General features: G+C 39.7%; 1 protein-coding gene across 3 annotated transcripts in view; it reads right to left on the bottom strand.

The window, feature by feature from the left end:
- LOC108442456 (adhesion G-protein coupled receptor G2) overlaps positions 1 to 23,887 on the bottom strand; it is a 37,364-nt gene that overhangs the window by 10,165 nt on the left and 3,312 nt on the right. Inside the window, exons 2-27 of one of the 3 annotated variants that reach the window (XM_017722494.2) lie at positions 21,549 to 21,646; positions 18,056 to 18,421; positions 17,801 to 17,899; positions 17,490 to 17,552; positions 17,162 to 17,209; positions 16,981 to 17,054; positions 13,918 to 14,132; positions 13,550 to 13,589; positions 13,398 to 13,435; positions 13,155 to 13,288; positions 12,078 to 12,195; positions 11,883 to 11,953; positions 11,540 to 11,587; positions 11,160 to 11,227; positions 11,007 to 11,047; positions 10,859 to 10,901; positions 10,407 to 10,438; positions 10,166 to 10,284; positions 8,988 to 9,111; positions 7,999 to 8,312; positions 4,958 to 5,174; positions 3,289 to 3,445; positions 2,048 to 2,212; positions 1,614 to 1,742; positions 1,427 to 1,472; positions 976 to 1,079 (exon numbers count right to left, since the gene is read on the bottom strand). In XM_017722494.2, coding sequence (XP_017577983.2) covers positions 976 to 1,079; positions 1,427 to 1,472; positions 1,614 to 1,742; positions 2,048 to 2,212; positions 3,289 to 3,445; positions 4,958 to 5,174; positions 7,999 to 8,312; positions 8,988 to 9,111; positions 10,166 to 10,284; positions 10,407 to 10,438; positions 10,859 to 10,901; positions 11,007 to 11,047; positions 11,160 to 11,227; positions 11,540 to 11,587; positions 11,883 to 11,953; positions 12,078 to 12,195; positions 13,155 to 13,288; positions 13,398 to 13,435; positions 13,550 to 13,589; positions 13,918 to 14,132; positions 16,981 to 17,054; positions 17,162 to 17,209; positions 17,490 to 17,552; positions 17,801 to 17,899; positions 18,056 to 18,421; positions 21,549 to 21,642 — 2,967 coding nt within the window. In that variant the 5' untranslated portion in view covers positions 21,643 to 21,646. The remainder of the gene's footprint in view (positions 1 to 975; positions 1,080 to 1,426; positions 1,473 to 1,613; positions 1,743 to 2,047; positions 2,213 to 3,288; positions 3,446 to 4,957; positions 5,175 to 7,998; positions 8,313 to 8,987; positions 9,112 to 10,165; positions 10,285 to 10,406; positions 10,439 to 10,858; positions 10,902 to 11,006; positions 11,048 to 11,159; positions 11,228 to 11,539; positions 11,588 to 11,882; positions 11,954 to 12,077; positions 12,196 to 13,154; positions 13,289 to 13,397; positions 13,436 to 13,549; positions 13,590 to 13,917; positions 14,133 to 16,980; positions 17,055 to 17,161; positions 17,210 to 17,489; positions 17,553 to 17,800; positions 17,900 to 18,055; positions 18,422 to 21,548; positions 21,647 to 23,887) is intronic. The other 2 variants (XM_017722496.2, XM_017722495.2) reach the window with 2 other exon arrangements.

Below are 23,887 nucleotides of genomic sequence, written 5' to 3'. Positions count from 1 at the left end.
AAGAGGATTTAATACTACTTAACAACTTAAAGTGGTCTGAGACAATGAGTGCGTTTACATGCACTTAATAATCCGATAACTGCAGAAAATCTGATTTTGTAATCAGATAATGTGAAAATTCAGGGTCTACAGTGGGGAAAAAAGTATTTAGTCAGTCACCAGTTGTGCAAGTTCTCCCACTTAAAAAGATGAGAGAGGCCTGTAATTGACATCATAGGTAGACCTCAACTCTGAGAGACAAAATGAGGAAAAAAAAAATTCAGGAAATCACATCGTCTGATTTTTAAAGAATTTATTTGCAAATAATGGTGGAAAATAAGTATTTGGTCACCTACAAACAAGCAAGATTTCTGTCTGTCACAGACCTGTAACTTCTTCAAGAGGCTCCTCTGTCCTCCACTCATTACCTGTATTAATGGCACCTGTTTGACCTCGTTATCTGTATAAAAGACACCTGTCCACAGCCTCAAACAGTCAGACTCCAAACTCCACTATGGTGAAGACCACATGAGTCACACAGTAAGCAGATTTCTGCTTTACAACCAGCCAATAAACTCACAGAAGACGCGACGTAAGCGTAAACACTGCACCACATTACCTGAAAAAATTAACATACATCGTCTAGAAAATAGAGAATATTTAAATAGCCCTTCATTTCGTTAAGAACTTCGTTAACAACTGGAGTTTCGGCGCCACTCCAGTTGTTTCGCTGCCGTCTTGCGGCAACTCTGCTTGCTTATTTTTTAACTGCAGAAATCCAATTATGATTGTATTACTGAGTGCATGTAAACACATTCACTGTGTGTTGATTCAGTCACGAGGTCAGCCTGATGCTCGTTGGTGGATGATCAACAGCCATCACGCTCACTGGCCGACCTCATAGCTCCAGTTCAAAACTACAGAGACCCTGTAAGACTTGGCTGATTGACCATATATAGAATGAGGAAAAAACTATCTAATGTATGGAATACTTACCAGCAGCACACCGAAGCTGGTGAGGTGGTTACAGCCGCACAGCGTCTCATTCACAGTGCTGTTCAGCACAGTGCAGCCTCTGGAGCTCCAGCCACCAGAGCCACCTGCAAATCAACAAATCAGGCAACTACTCAGTTAAGACAGGATAACTCATCAATCAGAAATGAATAAAACAAACAAAAGATTACACAGATAATAAACAATCATTACATCAACATTCTCTGAAGTACGTGTTTAATAGAGGCCAAAATTATTTGTGTTTACATTTAAATGAAATGATTAAAATCCTTACGAAGTTATTCAAAGCAGTCATGGATGAGGGAGGATTTTATTATGATCATGCAGTCAAAACAGCCACACAACAACCTTCCTATGGTCGGCATGAGTTTTGCACTTTGTGTTATTAGAAGTAAGTGTAATGAGAACTCCCTCATGGAGAGATTGCCCTTACCATTTAAGCCAAAATCCCAAAATACACAGGATACTGAGGAATTGGCCTGTCAAGAGAATTCCAGTAACACATTATTTACCAAAAAAGGTTTGCACAGCTATTAGTAACATATAAAGTATACAAAAGAAAGATTTAGTTCGGAATTAACAACTAGAAATACTGGCATGTTTATGATTCTTCTACTGACCGAAACAGCCTCGGTGTTCCTCAGTGTAATTAATACGTTGTCTCGTAGACCGGAGAGCGACAGGTTCGCCACACTGGAGCCCAGAACTCCGCTGATCAGCCTGGTTTCATTTGGATTTAGTGCACTGTCCTACACGTTGCCATTGCAGAGATAAGAGCATTATACTTTTATACAAATGAAGTACATGCTGGAACTAAGAAATGTCAAACATTATGCAAGTTTACCGGCCAGAGAAGTCCACTAAAGTGCATTAGCGAATATGAAGGTATGATACACTTTTAAGCACTAGTAAATTAAAAGGGCCTACCTAAGAAGTACCCTGAACTCAAAAAGTGCTAGAGCTACGAAACTGTTTCAGACATCTCCTGGAACATTCAATCTACAAACAGATAGGAATAACAAAAGCACCTAGGAAGAGGAGCAGTACTACACACCTGGAAGAGAGTGCTCTTCTGGTAGAAATTGAACTGGACTCTGGACACTAGCTGCTGCTGCTGGGGATTGAGGTTGCCCGTGAGGGAGGCTGGGAGAACGATAGATCCCTGAGGAGGCAGATCTCTGGCCTTGATGCTTCTACTGGACCTGGAGCCACTGCTAATCTAACATACACCAAAAAGATCAGTTTAGAACCTTAAAGCAGCTCAATGATCCATATCTGATCCATAATTTTAATGCCTCTAGAGAGAGCACCTAGACTTCCATATAATCAAATGAGCAGAACTTTCTGTGACAGCAGCTGATGCCCTACAGCAAAGATGGGGATCTCCAGCCCTATAGGGATGAATTCCTGCACATGTTGGTGATGCTCCTGCTCAAGCACACCTGATTCGGCTCATCAGCTAATTGCCAGGTTTACCAAACTGTGCTGGACTCCAGCACCCCTGCTCTAAGGGAATATTCTAGTATTTGCCAGTCTAATCTCTCAAGTAACAATTATTTGAATGCGTTTCCTTGCGCTCCTTGTTTTCCTTGTACTTAGAAAAGAACTGAGGTTGTTGACTCAAAACTCACTCACAATAGAAGCCCTGACTAAATAATCTACAACCACTGCACTCTAACAATCTATCCTATCCATCAAGTTTTATCCAACGTTTGAGCACCGGAGCAACAAAGTAAAAAGGAGTTTCTGGAACATTTGCTTTCCCTAAATTCTTCTGGTATCTATGCTGAATCAAGCAGTAGCCTGTGAAAACTCCATTTACCCACACAGCTTAATTTACAAGTACCAATCACAGAAGAATTCGTAAAAATCATCTACAAAAATTTGTTCTGTATAAACATTTACTGACAGAACTGCCAAATGACTCATCATGTAAACCATATTTTTAAAGGAAAACGCTACAAAGACGAAAAATCGAATGTTGAAACTGAGAAATTTGATTGTTTTTTGAAAAATATATGCCCGTTTTGAATTTGATGCCAACAACATGTTCCAAAAAAGTCGGGGCAGGGGCCTGTTTACCGCTGTGTTTCATCACCTCTTCACTTATCAACACTGTGTAAGCGTTTTGGAAACTCCTGCTTCAAGTCAAAATGGTTTCAGTTCTTTTCTAAGTGCAAGTAAACACAGACATTACTGCTCCTAGATCCCTGACACTAAGTTACCATTGCAGAAGGTCCGAGATCCTAAAGGCACTGCTCCTAACAGCATGAGCACTGGTTTCTGAAGTATTACCTGCACATTGGAGGAGTCAATCAGAGTGAATGAGGTCTGCTGAAAATTAACCCCATCCACTTTATTCACTGCCAGAGCAACAGATGTTGAGAGAATAGTCTCACTCTGTCCCTGCACCACCAGCTTCAGGCCAACACTGTCCACAATTCGAATGATCCTGATCAAATCAGAAGAGAAATAGTTTCATGTGCTTATTCAACACATTGACACGGCTGTATAGAATATAGCCTGCTTAACATCTAATAATTGGCCAAATATTTTCTAGTTAAAAAAATCATGATTTTAAGTTATATCGGCCCCCTCTTCCCCAACCAATACACACAGTCCGCTGCAGCTTTGACCGACTTTCTATTCTGTTTATGGTTTAAAAGGCTTTTCAAACATTTTTAAACTGGGTTAATGAAATTTTACAAAATAAAATTCACATTTTTAATAATATAACATTGAATAACCCAATATCTTTTGAAACCTACTTGGTGGATATTACTGTAAACATGTGAGTTCATGAGTATCTTCTGGTGTAGGTTTGTGGCGATTAGCTTTCCCTTATGGAAGCCCTTTCCCACCAAATAAAACATAAAAATCCAGCAAGTAATTATTATTTTTACATTTTTTTTATTGAATTGCTATGCAATTATTTTGAGATAACAAGCTGTTATTTTGAAATACTATATAATTAATTTGAGATGCTAAGTCAATGTTTTGAGAAACTCTTTGCTATATGCTAAATGCTATATGCTTTTGATGGTATCACAAAATTATGAAATATCCCAAAATAATGACTTAGTATTACAAAATGAGAACGGCCTAGCAATTAAATGAATAATGAAAACATAATAATTAGGCGGTAGTATTTTTTAATTATACCTGCTAGACAAACTTCAACTGCAAGTGATTTTCATGGAGTATTATAATTTCACAATTCTCATAATTCAACTAAAAACAAAACAAAAACAATGTCAAACAAAAATACTGCAAAGACAGTAAATCACTCGCAGCAGAGACAGTGGGACACTTACTCTACCTCTGTCTTTTAAAGGCACATAATAATAACACCATGTGTTAATAGTAAAAGTGAATAAAACATTATACGTACATATTATTTAATATTATTTGTTACCTTTTCCTGATCCTGTTTTCAGGCCAGAGACATGGATGAGAGGAGCTTTTATTAACTTATATTAGTACCAGGGCTAGAATTCCCTTAACTCCTCTAGGATAAGATGTCCAGTCAATTTAGCGTGGTTTTTGTACCGCTGCAAATCACGCTGAACCAACCTGAAGTTCCAAAGCATGGCAGCATTTATTTTTGGTTCAATTTCAACTTAACGTAAAGTAAAATAAGTAGGAGTGGAAGAGCCATGAGGTCGGTAAAAGTAGCATCGAGCATGTGACAGTACTATCAAACCTGAAAATTCAACATTTTGTCATAATTATTGTTCAGAAATCGATTTGCATTACAAAAACATTACGGGGTTGAAACAGTTCACAGTTCAACTCAATGCTCCATAAATTTATCTGTACAATCTCTGATCGATAAATACCACTAATAAACCAGTTTGCCTTAATGCCTCACTGCAGTCATTTATACCTCACCAGGCCGTTCTATTCACAACTACAATGAAAGTAAAGACACTGACCTAAGCAACAGTCCAGCTGTTCATCTCACCTGCTTGAAGTGGACGCCAGCGTATTTGCCGGTGCGTCCAGTAAATTGCTGACAATGTTGATAGACATGCTCCCCAGAGCCAGGCTGACAGTGGGCCCTAAAAGAAGTTCCTCTAGCTGAGTCACAAGCTGGTCGATCTGGGCGGAGCTCAGAGCAGAAACGTTACCGCTCAGTTTCAGCAGCTCTTCAGCTTTCACTTCCGCACTGAGGGTAGAAACTGTAGGAGGTGGATTAAATGTAGAATTCAGTCTGTTTACCTTATTTTACACTGCACATCATTCAAGTAATAGCAAGGATGCAATTAACATCCCAATTGACACCGTTTACCTGATTCAGCTCAGTTCATATCTACAGTGCCTTGCTGAAGTATAAACACTCTTGAAGCTTTTCTAGACTACAAACGATACTTATTTTGCCAATCAATATTTTTATTGTGAACTCGTAAGACATAAGATTAATTTTCAAAGTGAAGCTGCGTTATTTGTCTACAGATATTTAAACAAAATTAAAAAACCTCTTAAAAAAATCTCTTGGAAGCGCAACAGTTCAAACTCAGTAGAGCCACCTACAGTTGCAATAGCACCTTTAAGTCTTTTGCAGTAAGTATGTAGCAGATGCAGCAGACACACCGTGATGTTTCCCCATTTGTCCTGGTTGTAGCTGGTTGCTCAGATTGCTTGAATGATCCTTGAACAATTTTCAGATAGAGCCACATTCTAAAAGGGAGCCAGGACTTGAGTGGGCCACTGTAGAACACTCAGGTTCACTTGCCTTAGTACTTAGACTTACTGGGCCACTGTAGGACACTCAGGTTCACTTGCCTTAGTACTTAGACTTACTGGGCCACTGTAGAACACTCAGGTTCACTTGCCTTAGTACTTAGACTTACTGGGCCACTGTAGGACACTCAGGTTCACTTGCCTTAGTACTTACACTTACTGGGCCACTGTAGGACACTCAGGTTCACTTGCCTTAGTACTTAGACTTACTGGGCCACTGTAGAACACTCAGGTTCACTTGCCTTAGTACTTAGACTTACTGGGCCACTGTAGGACACTCAGGTTCACTTGCCTTAGTACTTAGACTTACTGGGCCACTGTAGAACACTCAGGTTCACTTGCCTTAGTACTTAGACTTACTGGGCCACTGTAGGACACTCAGGTTCACTTGCCTTAGTACTTAGACTTACTGGGCCACTGTAGGACACTCAGGTTCACTTGCCTTAGTACTTAGACTTACTGGGCCACTGTAGGACACTCAGGTTCACTTGCCTTAGTACTTAGACTTACTGGGCCACTGTAGGACACTCAGGTTCACTTGCCTTAGTACTTAGACTTACTGGGCCACTGTAGGACACTCAGGTTCACTTGCCTTAGTACTTAGACTTACTGGGCCACTGTAGGACACTCAGGTTCACTTGCCTTAGTACTTAGACTTACTGGGCCACTGTAGGACACTCAGGTTCACTTGCCTTAGTACTTAGACTTACTGGGCCACTGTAGGACACTCAGGTTCACTTGCCTTAGTACTTAGACTTACTGGGCCACTGTAGGACACTCAGGTTCACTTGCCTTAGTACTTAGACTTACTGGGCCACTGTAGGACACTCAGGTTCACTTGCCTTAGTACTTAGACTTACTGGGCCACTGTAGGACACTCAGGTTCACTTGCCTTAGTACTTAGACTTACTGGGCCACTGTAGAACACTCAGGTTCACTTGCCTTAGTACTTAGACTTACTGGGCCACTGTAGGACACTCAGGTTCACTTGCCTTAGTACTTAGACTTACTGGGCCACTGTAGGACACTCAGGTTCACTTGCCTTAGTACTTAGACTTACTGGGCCACTGTAGGACACTCAGGTTCACTTGCCTTAGTACTTAGACTTACTGGGCCACTGTAGGACACTCAGGTTCACTTGCCTTAGTACTTAGACTTACTAGCAGACTGAAGTTGGCTCTACTGTAGTATCTTGCTCCAGTTTTGCTCCTTCCGATCTTCTTTCAGTTTTAACAACATGCCTGTTAAAATTCTGCTTCTGAAAAGCATTCCCACGGTAAGATACTACCATCACCATGCTTCACTGTAGCACAGATATTTTATGGATATTTCCTGAGCCATGGTAAGTATTAGGCTTGTGCCACACCTAGCACTTTGAAATTTGGCCAAAGAGCCAAAAAATGTTGGTCTCATCTGAGAACAAAACATTTCCCCACATCTTAGTGAGGTTGCTTTCATGCTTTCTAGCTAATTCTTGAGTAATAGTAATAGTTTTAATAGTAATAGATTTTTTGAGTAATAGTAATAGTTTTAATAGTAACAGATTTTTTTCTAGTATCTGTGCGACGTAACGAAGCTGACTGTGCTCACTGGGAGTTTCGAGCGTCCATATTATTTTGTACTCTTTTGCTTATTTATGCATGTTTTATGTATAACTTTATATCTGACTTCTGTAATATATATTTTAAATCTTTATCCTTGATTCTTGCACATTTCCATCAGATTTTACCCTGACAAATGATCAAAAAAAGAACATCAAATAAATCAAATAAAATTTAGAACAGATCTGAATCTAAATTTAAAAATAAATCAGGTGTCCAATGAAGTTGCATAAGCAGCATCTCAAAAGAAGCAGCAGCTAGCATTAGTTAGACCTCACATTCCCAAGTTAGTGGCACTGTGCTTGTAGGTGGGAATGGACAAAATTCATCATCATCATCATCATCGTCATTAACTGCTTAATCCAGCCTAAAATAATAATAGAAGATAATAATCAGAAGAAGGAGTAGAAATAGTCCTTTAAAAATAATTTCAATTAAAAAAAATTCTAATTGTTCGCAGTTACTTTATTACAGGACGTCTGGACAATTAAAAGGCAACTGTGTCCTTGTGAAGAATCTTTTACATACTATTTATAATCCAGAAGATGTTAAGGACTTTCAAAATTGTTGAATACTTGCACAAGGCACTGTATATGCTATATATATATTGCATATACTGAAATGCACTGAATGTCAGTATAAGTGGGTTTCAGAAGCCAACCTGTTGCGTTCACTGTTGTTGCTGTAACTTTCGTGTATGAAGCTGTAGATTTTGCTGGAACATCTGGAGTGGAGGTGTTCAGGGCAGCTGTACTTTTGGTAGCTGTTACATTAACCACTGTAGTTACCAACGTAGGTGAAGTGTTCTGAAGTGGGGTTGTGTTATCTGGAGATGTCTCGGTGGTGTTCGTGATGATCCTGGCGGTGGTAGCACTTGTGACTTCAGTTGCTGTTGGTGATGGCAGGCTGGTGGGCAGAACCGGACCACTGGTGCAACTCTCATTCAGAAGTACAGCTAAATCTGCTCCTTTTTCGCTGTGATATAAAACATGGAAAAATACCCAAGAAAGGACAATGGATTTTGTTAAAATTAGTAAATAATTATTTACATTGCTGAATGGATATTACAGCACAGCCATTAGAGCTCATTCACTATTCAGTATTTAAAAGGCAAAAATGTAGGATTACAGGGGAATTTCACCAATTTGACAAAATGTCAGTATAATAAGTATAAAATACTAAGACGTAAACAATGTCGTTCAGAGCAGTTTGACATGCAATGGGTAACTGTAGAGAAACTCATATAGTATTTCTTAACAGTGGTCATGATAGAAACCAGGAGCTCCAATGTTTACACCGCAAATATATTCATTTTATTTACTATGCAAAATGCCCAGAGAACCTACATAGCCTCATGTCTTATGTTAAGTTTTTAAATGGAATGTTAACACATCAGGCATCATAATCAGAACCATTCTGTGTAATAACGTTCTGTGAGGAGGCTCTGGAGGCATTAAACTCTTTAGATGTCTTCTTCCTTTCACCACCACTGTGAACACTTCTAACCCGTCAAGTTTTTTTACAAGGATGGAGCATTTAAACCATTCCAAATGACTTATTTATATCTTTTAATTTATATCTTAACAATGAAATTACGCAGAATATTTGAGAAATCGGCAGAACTTCCCCTTAAAGAACTACAAGACTGACCAGTAATTCAGCAAGTTGTCCAAGTTTGGCACCAGACAGAAGTCCGAAGAGTTCAAATTAACAGACACGCGCATGTCCAGTTGCAGTGAGTCCAGATTTGGTTTATTATTCCAGCTACATACAGCTGAAAGAAAAAAAACAGACGGGTCTCAATATACTACGCATAATGTGCTGAGTGTCACACATACACTGATCAAAATGCAGTGTTTCATCTGAACATTGAATCTTTTTTTTTAGTTTTATTAATCCTGATATTTATCATTATGAACTACAATACAATTTAAGCACAGAACAACCAATGCAAATAAACACTTTGTTTAAATATGGTTGAAGGTAAAAGGTCTGCAAGATATTGACATGAAATGCGATGTTTGATAAAGCTGTCGCATATCACGATGACGATATGAGAAACAATAAATTGCTGTTAAAATAATTCATCTCTGGCTGGAGGTGACACAAGTCAGACGTTGCTTTGGGATGTGTAAACAGAAATCTAACTAGACTCTTTTTAAACAAATAGCAAAATACAAAATTACAAAAGCACATTTTTGTCAGCGTTACCTAACAGCTCCTTCAATAAAGGCTACAAAATCGAATAAATATATCGTTTCTGTCGTAACAAAACCTCGTATCTCTAAAACAGTGACTTTACAGGAGAAGGTAAAAACCTACTTTACTTTTAATGTAAGTCAATGGAACCAGACATTTTTCCCCCAAGTAATTTTGGGTCGTTTCTTCTGGCCCATTCATCCTGAAATGTGTGCACAATATAAAGAGCAACCAGCCTTTTCAAATTATGTCAGGCTTCAGTAGCCTGGCTAGAAGCCAGACAGGAGAGCCTGAGCTATCCTGTGTGCTGTGTATTTTACGCCGTGCTGTTTACCGTTTCAGGTTGAATTTCCTTAAGGCTGAGTTATGGGCCGACATTTTAAGGTCTCAGTGTGTGTTTTGTAGTTGCTGCTTGGCTGAATGGTCACGTTACTCATCTCCCACCTGGGACAGCAGGTTCAGTCCCAGCACGGCGAAGCGGGCTTGTAAAGTAACGATGTCTTTCTGGCACTGCGTGTATGAGGCCGTTAGATCTGTTCTGTCATCGCCACTCTAACAATGTATTCATCGCAGAAACTCATATAACGACAAAAGTGTGACTTATTGTGCAGCTCTCCTACTATACACACCCGTTCTGTTGACGATGCCGTTAGTCTCAATGCCAGGCTGGTGTCGCAAAGCAGTCATCAATGCTGAACTGACTGAACACACATCCATGGCAAACTTCAGTTTCACAATCAAACTGCAGCTGGGCAGAGCAAGAAAAGCACAGCGCGGTGTAAATGTGCAACCGTCACTATTAAACCGAATTTACAGACAAACTACACACACATGCACACTAGTTCTACACTGTAGCCAAACGGAGCTTACCTTGTTTTTGAGGCACACTGAACTGTAGAATTCTGTTAAAAATGAAGCAGATGCTGTTTAAAACGCACTTCTAGTTTAAAACGCACTTCTAGTTTAAAACGCACTTCTAGCTTAAAACTCACTTCTAGTTTAAAACGCACTTCTAGTTTAAAACGCACTTCTAGTTTAAAACGCACTTCTAGCTTAAAACTCACTTCTAGTTTAAAACGCACTTCTAGTTTAAAACGCACTTCTAGTTTAAAACGCACTTCTAGCTTAAAACTCACTTCTAGCTTAAAACTCACTTCTAGTTTAAAACGCACTTCTAGTTTAAAACGCACTTCTAGTTTAAAACGCACTTCTAGTTTAAAACGCACTTCTAGTTTAAAACACACTTCTAGCTTAAAACTCACTTCTAGCTTAAAACTCACTTCTAGTTTAAAACACACTTCTAAGATGAAAACACAACTTACTTCATAGATATTGGAAATGTCATGCCATAGTTTACACCCAGATCTAAATGAAGAAAGAGTAATATTTCACTAGCTCTAGAGAGAAGAACATAAAGCCAATATAGGTCTAATATTTTAATCTATATAAAAAATAAAGATGGAGACATACTCAGTAATGTTACACTTTGGTGATCTTATTGTAAGGGGAATCTGTAGTGCAGAGCAAGAAAAATACCAATTGTGTACTTATTACAGCAGAGTTCATATTACTATAAATAAAATATTATAAATACACAGGTATAAGACAGAAAATTTACATCACCTGTAATCTTAGTTGTTCGGTGTCAAGGCTGAGGTCTGAAATTCCAAAGTTCAAACTGTAATAGGCAGCTATAAAAAAGAGAAAAGGAAAGAGTTAAAACTATCATTTCAACAATTACCTCATACAATTTTTACAATATTCTGAGTTTTATTTCAAAACGCTGTTTATCCATTTCCAACAAACTTGGAAATAAAGAAGTTAAAAAAGAATAAAAGAATAATAGACCTTGGTAAAAAACACAAACTTATTTCTCTAATAAAGGGGGAATTAATCATAATATAGCACTGACATTTCTAATATATAAATACATACATAAAGCACTCTCCCAATTATGTAAAAAAAGAAAGAAAATTTAAGTGCCATTTATTTCCAATCCTTACCAGAGCTGTTGCAGTAGGCGGAGCAGTAACAGTAATTCTGTGGCTTTTCTGAGGAATAGAAGAATAGTTATCGAAATTAGGGGCGCACTAAGATCAAATGCAAGCACCTACATAAATCAAAACATGCCATGTACAACTAAAAACAGTAATAAATACAAACAGGGTATTTAAAGGCAGAATACAATCTTGCACCCAAAGGCAAAAAAGGAAACCCATGTATTTAAAGTGCACCTCAAGAACAAAAATGACTGATAATTAAAAAGAAGAGCTTGCGTAATCCTCCCGATAAATCCACTGTACACGGAAGAACTGGTTACTGGCGTCATGTGTTTCCTATACGTACCATAACTAGAGCTGCAGTTCATCTGGTCCTGAATACCCAAAGTAGCGTATACATACCCACTGCTCCCACTGCTGAAACAACACAACTCAGTGTAATGTATATAATTGTACATGCAAAATGTGTGCAATGTATTTAAAATGTTCTATTTAATTTACTACCGCTAAACAAATTTCACAGCTTTGCCTCTGAACTTACCACGAGATGTTAACTGTGGCTTTTGAATTACAAGGAGCCTCAGCACTGAGAGATCCATTACACTTCCCAAAGCTTCCAACTGGAGGCTCAGCATCACTACTGTTACAAAGTCCTTTAGCTGTTGGAAAATCAACATCCAGCGCCAAAAATTTAAATACTATTGATACAATACAGCTCTACAGTATATACACTGATCAGGTGTAACATTCTGACCGCCTCCTCGTTTCTACGCTCACTGTCCACTTTATCAGCTCCACTGACCGTATAGCTGCACTCTGTAGTTCTACAGTTACAGACTGCAGTCCATCTGATTCTCTGATACTCTGTTACCCTGTTCTTCAGTGGTCAGGACCCCCATGGACCCTCACAGAGCAGGTACTGTTTGGGGTGGTGGGTCATTCTCAGCGCTGCAGTAACACTGACGTGGTGGTGGTGTGTAAGTGTGTGTTGTGCTGGTCTGAGTGGATCAGACACAGCAGTGCTGTTGGAGATTTTAAACACCTCAGTGTCGCTGCTGGACTGAGAATAGTCCACCAACCAAAAATATCTAGCCGGTCCTGTGACCACTGATGAAGGACTAGAGGATGACCAACACAAACTGTGCAGCAGCAGATGAGCTGTCGTCTCTGACTCTACATCTACAAGGTGGACCGACAAGGTAGGAGTGTCTAATAGAGTGGACAGTGAGTGGACACAGTGTTTACAAACTCCAGCAGCACTGCTGTGTCTGATCCACTCGCACCAGCACAACACACACTAACACACCACCACCACGTCAGTGTTACTGCAGTGCTGAGAATGACCCACCACCCAAACAGTACCTGCTCTGTGAGGGTCCATGGGGGTCCTGACCACTGAAGAACAGGGTAACAGAGTATCAGAGAAACAGATGGACTACAGTCTGTAACTGTAGAACTACAGAGTGCAGCTATACGGTCAGTGGAGCTGATAAAGTGGACAGTGAGTGGAGAAACGAGGAGGTGGTCAGAATGTTATGGCTGCAAAATAAGCACTTATATTTTTATTACATGACTGTGCAATGTTACACCCATCTCTGTGATGAGTGATCACACTCACCCACTCTCTGTACTTGGTTTCCAATCACCTGCCCCTGGATGGTGGAGTTAACCTGTACGATGCTTACGATGCGGGCAATGCAGCACGGACTGGTCGGCTGACTCAGCTGCAACAGCACGGTGCACTCAGTGTGTCTGTGGCACGAGCAGAATCAGTGGACCACTGGTCAGAAAACACCAGCTTCAGACATTCTGTTCAGCACCATGTGAGGAGATTACAGTGGAAAACACCAACTGGACTCACCGTACGGCCGTCTTATTGTCACATATCACCTCAATGTTCTGAAAACAAAAACACAAAGAGCGGATTACGCTCATCCCAAAATACACACACTCGGAAAAGGAGAGTAAACACAGCAACTGAGGAGCGTCTCGATAAAACAAACTGCTGCTCACTTGAAAGAGGCTGGTAGTGGTTTCATTTTCTTTTACTGAGCTGAAAAGCAAACAAGAAGAAAGCAACATTTGTCACTCGAGCTATTAACATGAAAGTCTCCTCTTGACCTTAATTTCACAATATTAAGTCTTCAGAAGGCCTGTGAGATAACCCGGCTTTTATGTTCTTCAAATATTTACCGATTAGAATGAAAGAAATTAAGAAAGCCCATTCAAAAGTCACCGTATTCATCATTCTCTTAAAATTATAAAGAATAACACAAGAAACACTTTTCTGGCTTAAATATTTGTCAGCATCTAATCTATAACAAGGTTTCTGTACAATGCCCCTTTTCTTGATGAGCAATAATTACTGGTCATCATACTACCTGTTTCCCCACGTCCAGTTTCCAGTCACTGAGCTGACGTTTTGCGTTGAAGGAGCAGAACTGAAGTTGGCAGATGTGGTTGCCAAGCTACTGCTCTGTGTGCTATTGCTGGTTTCAGAGGGCGTAAACGTCACTGGCGTTTGTGACGGAGTGGAGGAAGGAGGACTGGGAGTAGAGCTGCATTCACCTACGTGCTGCTCGAACAGATTCTGGAGCTGGAAAACACATTCAAGATCTACTGAACTGCATGAATTATATCTAGTGCATATAAATCATTCACAAGTACTACGTATGTATATATACACACATCGAACGAACGAACGAACAAACTTTATTGATCCTGGAGGGAAACTGCAGTGTTTCAGTAGCAAGACCTATAATTACAGATAAACTTACATAAACTATGCGGAAAAATAGAAATAAAAATAAGAAATAAATCTAGACAGAAGTTAAAGTACAAGAAAAAATAAAGTATAAAAGTATCTATTTACATATTTCCATGGCGTATGAGAGATTGGCTGTATTTACAGACAGCAGGCACCGAGTGGTGTGAGGAGGTCTAACAGCACAGATTATAGACGTCAGTGACTCTGAGCTGCACCAGTACTGCAGTGAAGTGCACAGTGAAAAGTGTCACTACAGTAATAGTTGTGATGTACTGCAGTGTGTATTAAGAGTCCTGTCCATTCCTTGTGCACCCCACAACGGCCGTGTCACCCCAGAGTTTCTGCAGGTGACACGACTCTGCGTTGTACCTGAAGTCAGAGGTGTACAGGTTGAACAGGAATGGGGCTAACAGTCCCCTGGGGTCCCCAACACTGCACACAGCCTTGTCTGAGACACAGCCCTGCAGTCGCACATACTGAGGTCGTCCAGTCAGATGGTCCATTGTCCATGAGATGACCATTTTTGTCATCGCTGTTGTCGGAAGAAAACCTCATATCTCCAAACTGGCAACTTTACAGTAGAAGGAAACAACCTGCTTTACTTTTAATGTAAGTCTATGTAACCAGACTTTTTTCCCCAAGTCATTGTGAGCCAACTCTTTTTGCCCATTCTTCGTGAAATTCACCATCACCAATTCATCAGAAAACATCACCAATTCATCAAAAAACATCACCAATTCATCAAAAACATCACCAATTCATCAGAAAACATCACCAATTCATCAAAAACCATCACCAATTCATCAGAAAACATCACCAATTCATCAGAAAACATCACCAATTCATCAAAAAACATCACCAATTCATCAGAAAACATCACCAATTCATCAAAAACCATCACCAATTCATCAGAAAACATCACCAATTCATCAAAAAACATCACCAATTCATCAAAAACATCACCAATTCATCAGAAAACATCAATTCATCAAAAACATCACCAATTCATCAGAAAACATCACCAATTCATCAGAAAACATCACCAATTCATCAAAACCATCACCAATTCATCAAAAAACATCACCAATTCATCAGAAAACATCACCAATTCATCAGAAAACATCACCAATTCATCAAAAACATCACCAATTCATCAAAAAATCACCAATTCATCAAAAAACATCACCAATTCATCAGAAAAGATCACCAATTCATCAAAAAACATCAATTCATCAAAAACCATCACCAATTCATCAAAAACCATCACCAATTCATCAGAAAACATCACCAATTCATCAAAAAACATCACCAATTCATCAAAAACATCACCAATTCATCAGAAAACATCAATTCATAAAAAACATCACCAATTCATCAAAACCCATCACCAATTCATCAAAAACATCACCACTTCATCAAAAACATCACCAATTCATCAAAAACATCACCAATTCATCAAAAAACATCACCAATTCATCAAAAACATCAATTCATAAAAAACATCACCAATTCATCAGAAAACATCACCAATTCATCAAAAACATCACCACTTCATCAAAAACATCACCAATTCATCAAAAACATCACCAATTCATCAAAAAACATCACCAATTCATCAAAAACATCACCAATTCATCAGAAAACATCACCAATTCAATTCATCAAAAACATCACCAATTCATCAGAAAACATCACCAATTCATCAAAAAACATCACCAATTCATCAGAAAACATCACCAACTCATAAAAAACATCAATTCATCAAAAACATCACCAATTCATCAAAAACCATCACCAATTCATCAAAAACATCACCAATTCATCAGAAAACATCACCAATTCATCAAAACCATCACCAATTCATCAAAAAACATCACCAATTAATCAAAACCATCACCAATTCATCAAAAAACATCACCAATTCATCAAAAACATCACCAATTCATCAAAAACCATCACCAATTCATCAAAAACCATCACCAATTCATCAAAAACATCACCAATTCATCAAAAGCCATCACCAATTCATCAAAAAACATCATCAATTCATCAAAAACCAGCACCAATTCATCAAAAACATCACCAATTCATCAAAAACCAGCACCAATTCATCAAAAACCATCATCAATTCATCAAAAAACATCACCAGTTCATCAAAGAACATCATCAATTCATCAAAAAACATCAACAATCCATCAAAAAACATCAACAATCCATCAAAAACATCACCACTTCATCAAAAACATCACCAACTCATCAAAAAACATCACCAATTCATCAAAACCATCACCACTTCATCAAAAAACATCACCAATTCATCAAAAACATCACCAATTCATCAAAAACATCAACACAAGGTTTTCTTCCAACAGCAGTGATATATGATACAGAACACAAGAGGGAGAGTGTTATCACATGAATAACATCCCAGTTATTCCGGTTATTGGTGATAACTCCCTCCTGGAGTGCTCTACTGCTTTAATACAGCAGTTAAATAAATACAGTAAGAAATGAATAAACTGTTCAGTTCCTTCCTCCAAATTACAGCTCCTTAACGAGCAGAGTAACGAGCTCCGCCCACTCACTGTGCAGCCTGCTGCTTTTGAAGTACGGACTGAGCCATATATATATATATATAAATATAAATGCACCACAAGTATGTCACTTCTGTACTTACCCATGCAGTAATGTGTGACTCATCAGACACGTTCCCAGTTACTTCAACACTGATCATCATCCAGTAGTACACAGCTGCAAGGGACACACACAGACACTTACTCTTTACTGTGAAACGATGCTTCTTTAATGAAACCTTCTTTCCTTAAAGTTTTCACGATTCCAATGAACACAGTACTCACACTGATCAGTACAGTTTCGTGAGAACTTGCAAGGGACTGGCGTTGCCCCTACAACAAAATGTGTGAATAATTAAATACAGGCATGTTTTTCTATTACCACATCTCACAATAGTACAAAGAGGTTTACTTCATACATTATATTCCGACATGAAGGAATTCCGTCATTATTTCTACACTTCTTATCTTATTAGAACAAGGAAATCTTTTCAATAGCAATTCTATAGGAGTAGCATGAGGTACACCAGCCAGTTATTCACCAGTGGTTACTTCAATCGAGACTAACAGCAATGCTATAACAACTGAAAGCCATTGTATTCGGTGAGCCCACCTGTTGTGTTAAGTGCAGGAGCTGATGATGTGGTTGCGTTACTTTGATCTGTCGTCCCTGAATCTGAAAGTGGCGAAAGCAACATTCAGATCCCAACAATTACAAGAAAAACACAATAAATAAACAGCAATTGTTTTAAATCATTTCAGGCATTAGAAGGATTGGGGTTTGGGTTACGGGTAGGTTAGGGTTAGGCTGGTTCATGATGTCAGGCATCGCAGCTAAAAACGAGAACAGCCTTCTATTGTGCTCTGCCAGGATTATACAGCGGTGCTAGAAGAAACGAAGGACATTGTATTTGAATAACTCACCTGTTGTATTATGAGAGCTAGCTGAGGTCACAGTCACTGTCGTGTCTGTGTCTGTCACTGACGACGTAGGTGTGGTGGTTCTATTAGTGGTACCTAAACCTTTAAGGCAGAGGGGGAAGACGACAATCAAATCACACACCGACAAAAACAGTCAGTGGTTTTTTTTCTCTCAGTCAGTCTCAGTGCTGCCTGGCCCATCAGCGAAAGACTCCAACACTCAAAAACAGACAGCAACACATCTCTGGTCTCCCTTACCAGACGTTGTCAGCTGATGTGGAGTTGAGCGTGGGGGTGGGGGTGATGTGGCCACAGTGGATGGTGGCAGCGAGGATGGTGATCCAGGGTTGGGAGAAGGTGATGACGCGTTTCCTAAGTTGGCTGAGATCGCAGAGGAGTTCTGCTGTACAGTAGGATCCAGCGTAGTTACGGAGGTTGTGTTTGTAACAGTCACTGAAGATGTGAAGGTCGACGACAGGGGTGAGCCTGTGCTTCTCTCAGGTGGGGTGCTTACTGATGGGTTTGCAGTAAACGTGGTTCCGGAGGTTTCTGTAGTTCTAGTGCTCACTGAAGAGAAAGACAGCGGTGTGATGCGTGGAGTTGACAGTGTCATGGCAGGTGCTACTGAGGAAAAAAACATAAGGAGGCAATAAAATGTTTAACAGAGGAAAGATCAACACGTTACTGTCACAATAAGGTTCTAGTTAACAAATGTTAACAACAGGTAAGATCCTGGGGCCTTATTACAGAAAATCTTACGTCTGAGGTCATATCTTATCTGCTTTGTTGCCATGGTTACTTCAGTTTAGACTGAAGAGAACAACAGCTCATAAGTCTATAATCTTGTCTTACTTCCAGAAAAGAAAATGGTATTTCAGAAACATCCTAAGTCACCAAAATCTCCTAAATATTTTCTTAACTTTAAGATAAACTTCAGGGCATCTTAACTTCTATTTTAATCATCTGTTTCTATTGTTTTATGCAGTGACAGGCGGCACAGTTCATTTGACGCTTCATCTATCTACATTTTCCTAATGTTTGATAAAACTCGCTAGATACAATACAAATTGGCGTGATGGTGGTGAAGAATGAGTAAACGCAGCTGAACGTGTGTCTGTTTATTAGGAGGAGTAACGTGATTGGGAAATGGAAACTGAAACTGTGGAGCGGTGACGCTCTGATAAACAGCAGGGGGCGCTGAGACAACATTATTCACTCTCAGTGTATCACGCTTTAGGTAACAGACACGATAGTTCATTGTCGACATCAATCGAGAAAGGTAAGATTTCCTAACTTGAGATAAGAAAAGATGCTGTAAGATGAAAGATCAGATTTGCTTCTGTAATGCGAATTTGTGAAACATCTTATCTTGACCAGTCGGATCTTAATTCAAGACAAAAAGATAGGAGGTTTCTGTAATACGGGCCCTGGATAATATCTATATGCGTTCTATGTTTTCTGGAGACAACAGAAAACAAAAATTGTATAAATATACCAAAGCTATGTACAAAACACACATGTGAAAGAACAAAACATTAGGGATGTCCATCTACCCTTCAAACAGACAGACCAGGTGAATCCAGGTGATACCTGTGCTCCCTAATTGACTTCAGCAAATCATCTTTAGCCACAGGAGATATATAAAAGACAAACTGAGGCTGTGTAAATGAGGAAAAAGAGCACCATATAAAGAATATGACAGTGACCATGAATTTCAAAGCAGTTTGTGTGTCTGGAATAATCGACCATCCATAAGCCTTTCTTTCTTTAGATCCGACATCACCTGGTGTCTCTCCGCCATTCACTCAAAAGCAGAAACTGGCTCTTGTTTGAGGAAAGAGATGAAACCAGTCTAGCAAGTTGACTGGGTTATATGTTGAGTCACATGCGTTACTGTTTTTCCAACTGACTGCAGAGCATGTGCTCAGTGATTAACATGTCAGACTGCCCCCTGGTGATATACTATACAATACTTTCAGATGTTCTGCACTGAGACAAACACAAAGAGATATGCAACTCAACACACATGGCCAGGAAAGAAACACATCTAGTATTTGGAGAGAAGAGCAGGACTAATACCAACTCCGCTGCTGAGCCAACCACAAAAAGCAAAACATCTTTGTTTTCAGGGTCTGCCGTAATCAGAGTTACATATTTTAAATTCTTTTAGAGCTCACACTTTCATAAAAGTGATTAAGTGATACTTTTGTAATCCCACACAAACGGGGAAATTCCACCTCCGCATTTAACCCATCAGTGGGGTGAAACACCACATACACACTAGTGAACACACACACTAGGGGCAGTGAGCACACATGCCCGGAGCGGTGGGCAGCCCTATCCACGGCACCCGGGAAGCAGTTGGGGGTTAGGTGTCTTGCTCAAGGACACCTCAGTCATGGACTGTCAGTACTGGGGATCGAACCGGCGACCTTCCGGTCACGAGGCTGGTTCCCTGACCTCCAGCCCACGACTGGCCCCTAAACACTAAACTTGATGGACATTTTAGCCGGATACTGCCTTCTATAATTTTCTATAATTTTCAATAATTAAGGTTTTCTCCACTGTCTTTTCCAGGCAAAGTATTTTTGAAAGATTATGACTGGTTTAATATTCATTTTTTTTAGTTTGGCCTTTATAAAAGTCTCTAATTACTCGATCAAAACAATCGGTCGATAAGTCCATTACTGATATATTCTGTAGTGAAAACACTACATAAATGTGGAAGTATTTTGTATCAATTCACTGAATCTACCCTCAAGACAAATGCCCAGGTTTATCTGCCTCATAATCCTCACATGAACATCATTAAAGGGGTGGTTAACTCAGATGCAGTTATTATTGTATTATTAACTCTCTTATCCAGAGGAACTTACAAATTAATTATTTTTACACAGGTAGGCGGAGGTAGTATTGGGAGTCTTGCCCAAGGACTCTTACTGGTATAGTGTAGGGTGTTTACCCAGGTGGGGATTGAACCCCAGTCTACAGAGGCAGAGCTGTCAGTGAGGTTTAGGGCACAGTTTGACTCACTGTTAAATCTACGAAATGAATCTTGTGCCAGGTGTTGTGCTGAATTCCTAATACCCCATCAAATTCCACTCATGTCACACAGGCACATGGACACCAGGTTGGTCTCACAATTTAAACTGTTTCTGTTCACCATCTTCAGATCAACAGACGTTTATAAAAATAAACAAAACCAATCACAAACGGAACCTGTCCCATCTGTACACCTGCGCCGCGTCCGCGCACACAAAGGAAAGTGGGATTCTACAGGGGAGATGGAATTCATCTGCAGTGTCCCTCTGGGATCAATAAAGTATTCTGATTCTGATTCTGATCTAAAATAAGTGCCTCCATTGTTCAGATACACAGAGAAGTTCATTTCAATAGTTCACAACAAGTCATACAGCGTCCTAAACCGTACTGAGGCTGTGTGACCTTAACCAAGAGCTGTAACGAGGGGCATTCTGAGTGGGTTGAGAGCCGTTTTGGGCATGAACTTATGGAAAAGATGTAGCTCACTACTGACTTCCAGCATTTGTTAGCAATGCTTGCCTGGAAAGAAGCAAAATCTGGACACCAATTGCGCTGACCGATTAAATCTGAGCCAAGTAGAAGACTGCAAGTTTGATTTTCTACTGGACTATTCTCTTAAATAAGTGTAGACATGAGACAAACTTCACACTCTAAATGCTAAATCACTGCATTGTGGATTGCTGCTATAGTGGGCGTAGTGCAGCCTTACCTGTGTGAGCAAGCAGGACAAAGACAATGAGCAGGACATGGTCCAGAACTTTCCTCAGCCTTCCACGCCGTCCGCAGAGGGCTGGGCTCACCATTCTTCTGCAATGAACAAAGGCAGTTTGAGAGCTCACTACTAGCACAGATATCGTCCCTAATGCATTTAGGTGCTTCATACATTTTCCGTACTTTGATTGTGTGTAATGTATTTATCAGTGAACACGTGTAGAAATGTAGAAACAGAATGGACATGAGCACACAGTGGTCAGATCACACAAAAATGCTGAAAAATACTGAATGCTGAAAATATCTGACAGCATTTTGAATTTATTTAGATTTTGGAAAACTCTGCGATGTTTGTCCCGACTTTGAGACCACTAGCAGAATACTAAGGTTGATATGGAGTGTTTGTCTTTTCATATAATCTTATAATTACAATTAATTTAATCTCAAATAACAACATCTGTCATTTTATGATTCATTAAATTTGTTATGTGTGTGTGTGCATCTGTTTCTCTGATACTCTGTTCTTCAGTGGTCAGGACCCCCACAGAGCAGGTACTGTTTGGGTGTGTTAGTGTGTGTTGTGCTAGTGCGAGTGGATCAGTTTTTAAAGTGAGTGATTAAGTGATACTTTTTAAATCTCACAAACGGGGAAACTCCACCTCTGCATTTAACTCATCTGTGAAGTGAAACACCACACACACACTAGGGGGCAGTGAGCACACTTGCCCACAGCAGTGGGCAGCCCAATCCGCAGCACCCGGGGAGTTGGGAGTTCATGGACTGTCGGCAATGGGGATCGAACCGGCAACCTTCCAGTCATAGGGCTGGTTCCCTAACCTCCAGCCCACGACTGCCCCTATTGCCCCTAAACACTGTGTCCACTCACTGTCCACTCTATTAGATACTCCTACCTTCTTGGTCCACTTTCTAGACGGTGGTAGGGTGAAAGGCGGCTAACGAAGTGAAGAGAAATAGATGGACAGTCTGTAACTGCAGAACGTATACAGTAAGATATTCACTGGGCAAAGTTTATGGGGAAAACTAATACACTAGATAGTATTTATAATCGTATTTTATGTGGGTAACTCCGATAAACAGATGGAATACAATCTATAATCGTAGAACTGCAAAGTGGACCTGAGTAAAATGTATAATGAGTGTACATACAAGATTGGTGTAATAATAAAGTTGCCATTAAGTGATATTTAAAATAACTAAAATGAATTATACATTTTGGGGAGAATGGATCACTCACTCAAAACTGTACAAATTATTATTATCATTATTATTATTATGTATTTGTTTATTAGCCATTTCAAAGAGAAAGCCTAAGAGGACAAAACGAGAGGTACTTTCAAGACATTTGATGTCATTCTCCTTCTAATCCGTCCATCACCAACTGTTTTAGATTATGGCTCTTTTTTGAACTTGATATAGAAACTGTGCCAAAGCTCTACTTAATTACTGTCGATTAAAATACGGAGGTGCCGACGTTCATCCCCGGGATTTGTCATCACTCTACCGTGAGGGTGATCTGACTGGGACTAGTATTACTGAAGAAACTCCACGTTTGACGCCTGCAGAAGGTCATTCCATCTGGAATTATAACTACAAACACACGGATTTCACACACGGATCTCGTCAGTAATCACTCAAAGCGCAGTTCCTCCCCGGCTGAAACTAATCCAGCTCAAATAGGGCTTTATTCTGGGTGATTGCTCCGTGGCTGCTTGCTTAGTGAATGTGTGTGTTAGGTTCACATCTAATTCAAAACACACACACACACACACACACACACACACACACACACACAAAGCAAATGAACAACAGAGAAAAGTGGCTTATTAGATGTTACGCAAGAGAATGTTAAGTAAATTACAAACAATATAAAGCAAACACACCAGCATTAGTCACATAACGATTCTGAACACACCTAAAATTGAGTAAGTGCTCTTGCCTGTTCAGCAGGGGAAATATTACATCCACAGCTGCAGTGATTTGTCTTATCAATACCGATGTTAATCTTAGATAACAGGTGCAAAGTTTGTGAAACTATAGTGGAGAGCGCACACACACACACACACACACACACACACACACGCGCACACACACACACTCCCTCAGTGGTAGGTAAACATGTCTTTAAACATTTTTCCCTTGCCTTGTGTTTCACCTGTGAGGTCATCTTTCTATTGTTCTCTATTATTATTACTGGAAAAGCCACATTTGTTTCCACCACATGGACAAGGTGCCACCCTCTGTCTGAGGAGGAGCTCAGATTACAGTTTGTCATTAAACCTGTTTCTAAATACGTTTTAGAAAAGTACAGCTGGAGCT

The sequence above is a fragment of the Pygocentrus nattereri genome, chromosome 18, assembly GCF_015220715.1.
Source record: "Pygocentrus nattereri isolate fPygNat1 chromosome 18, fPygNat1.pri, whole genome shotgun sequence".
Classification (NCBI taxonomy): domain Eukaryota; kingdom Metazoa; phylum Chordata; class Actinopteri; order Characiformes; family Serrasalmidae; genus Pygocentrus; species Pygocentrus nattereri.
The sequence above is the reverse complement of the archived record's forward strand: the minus strand, read 5'-3'. Positions and strand labels throughout refer to the sequence as shown.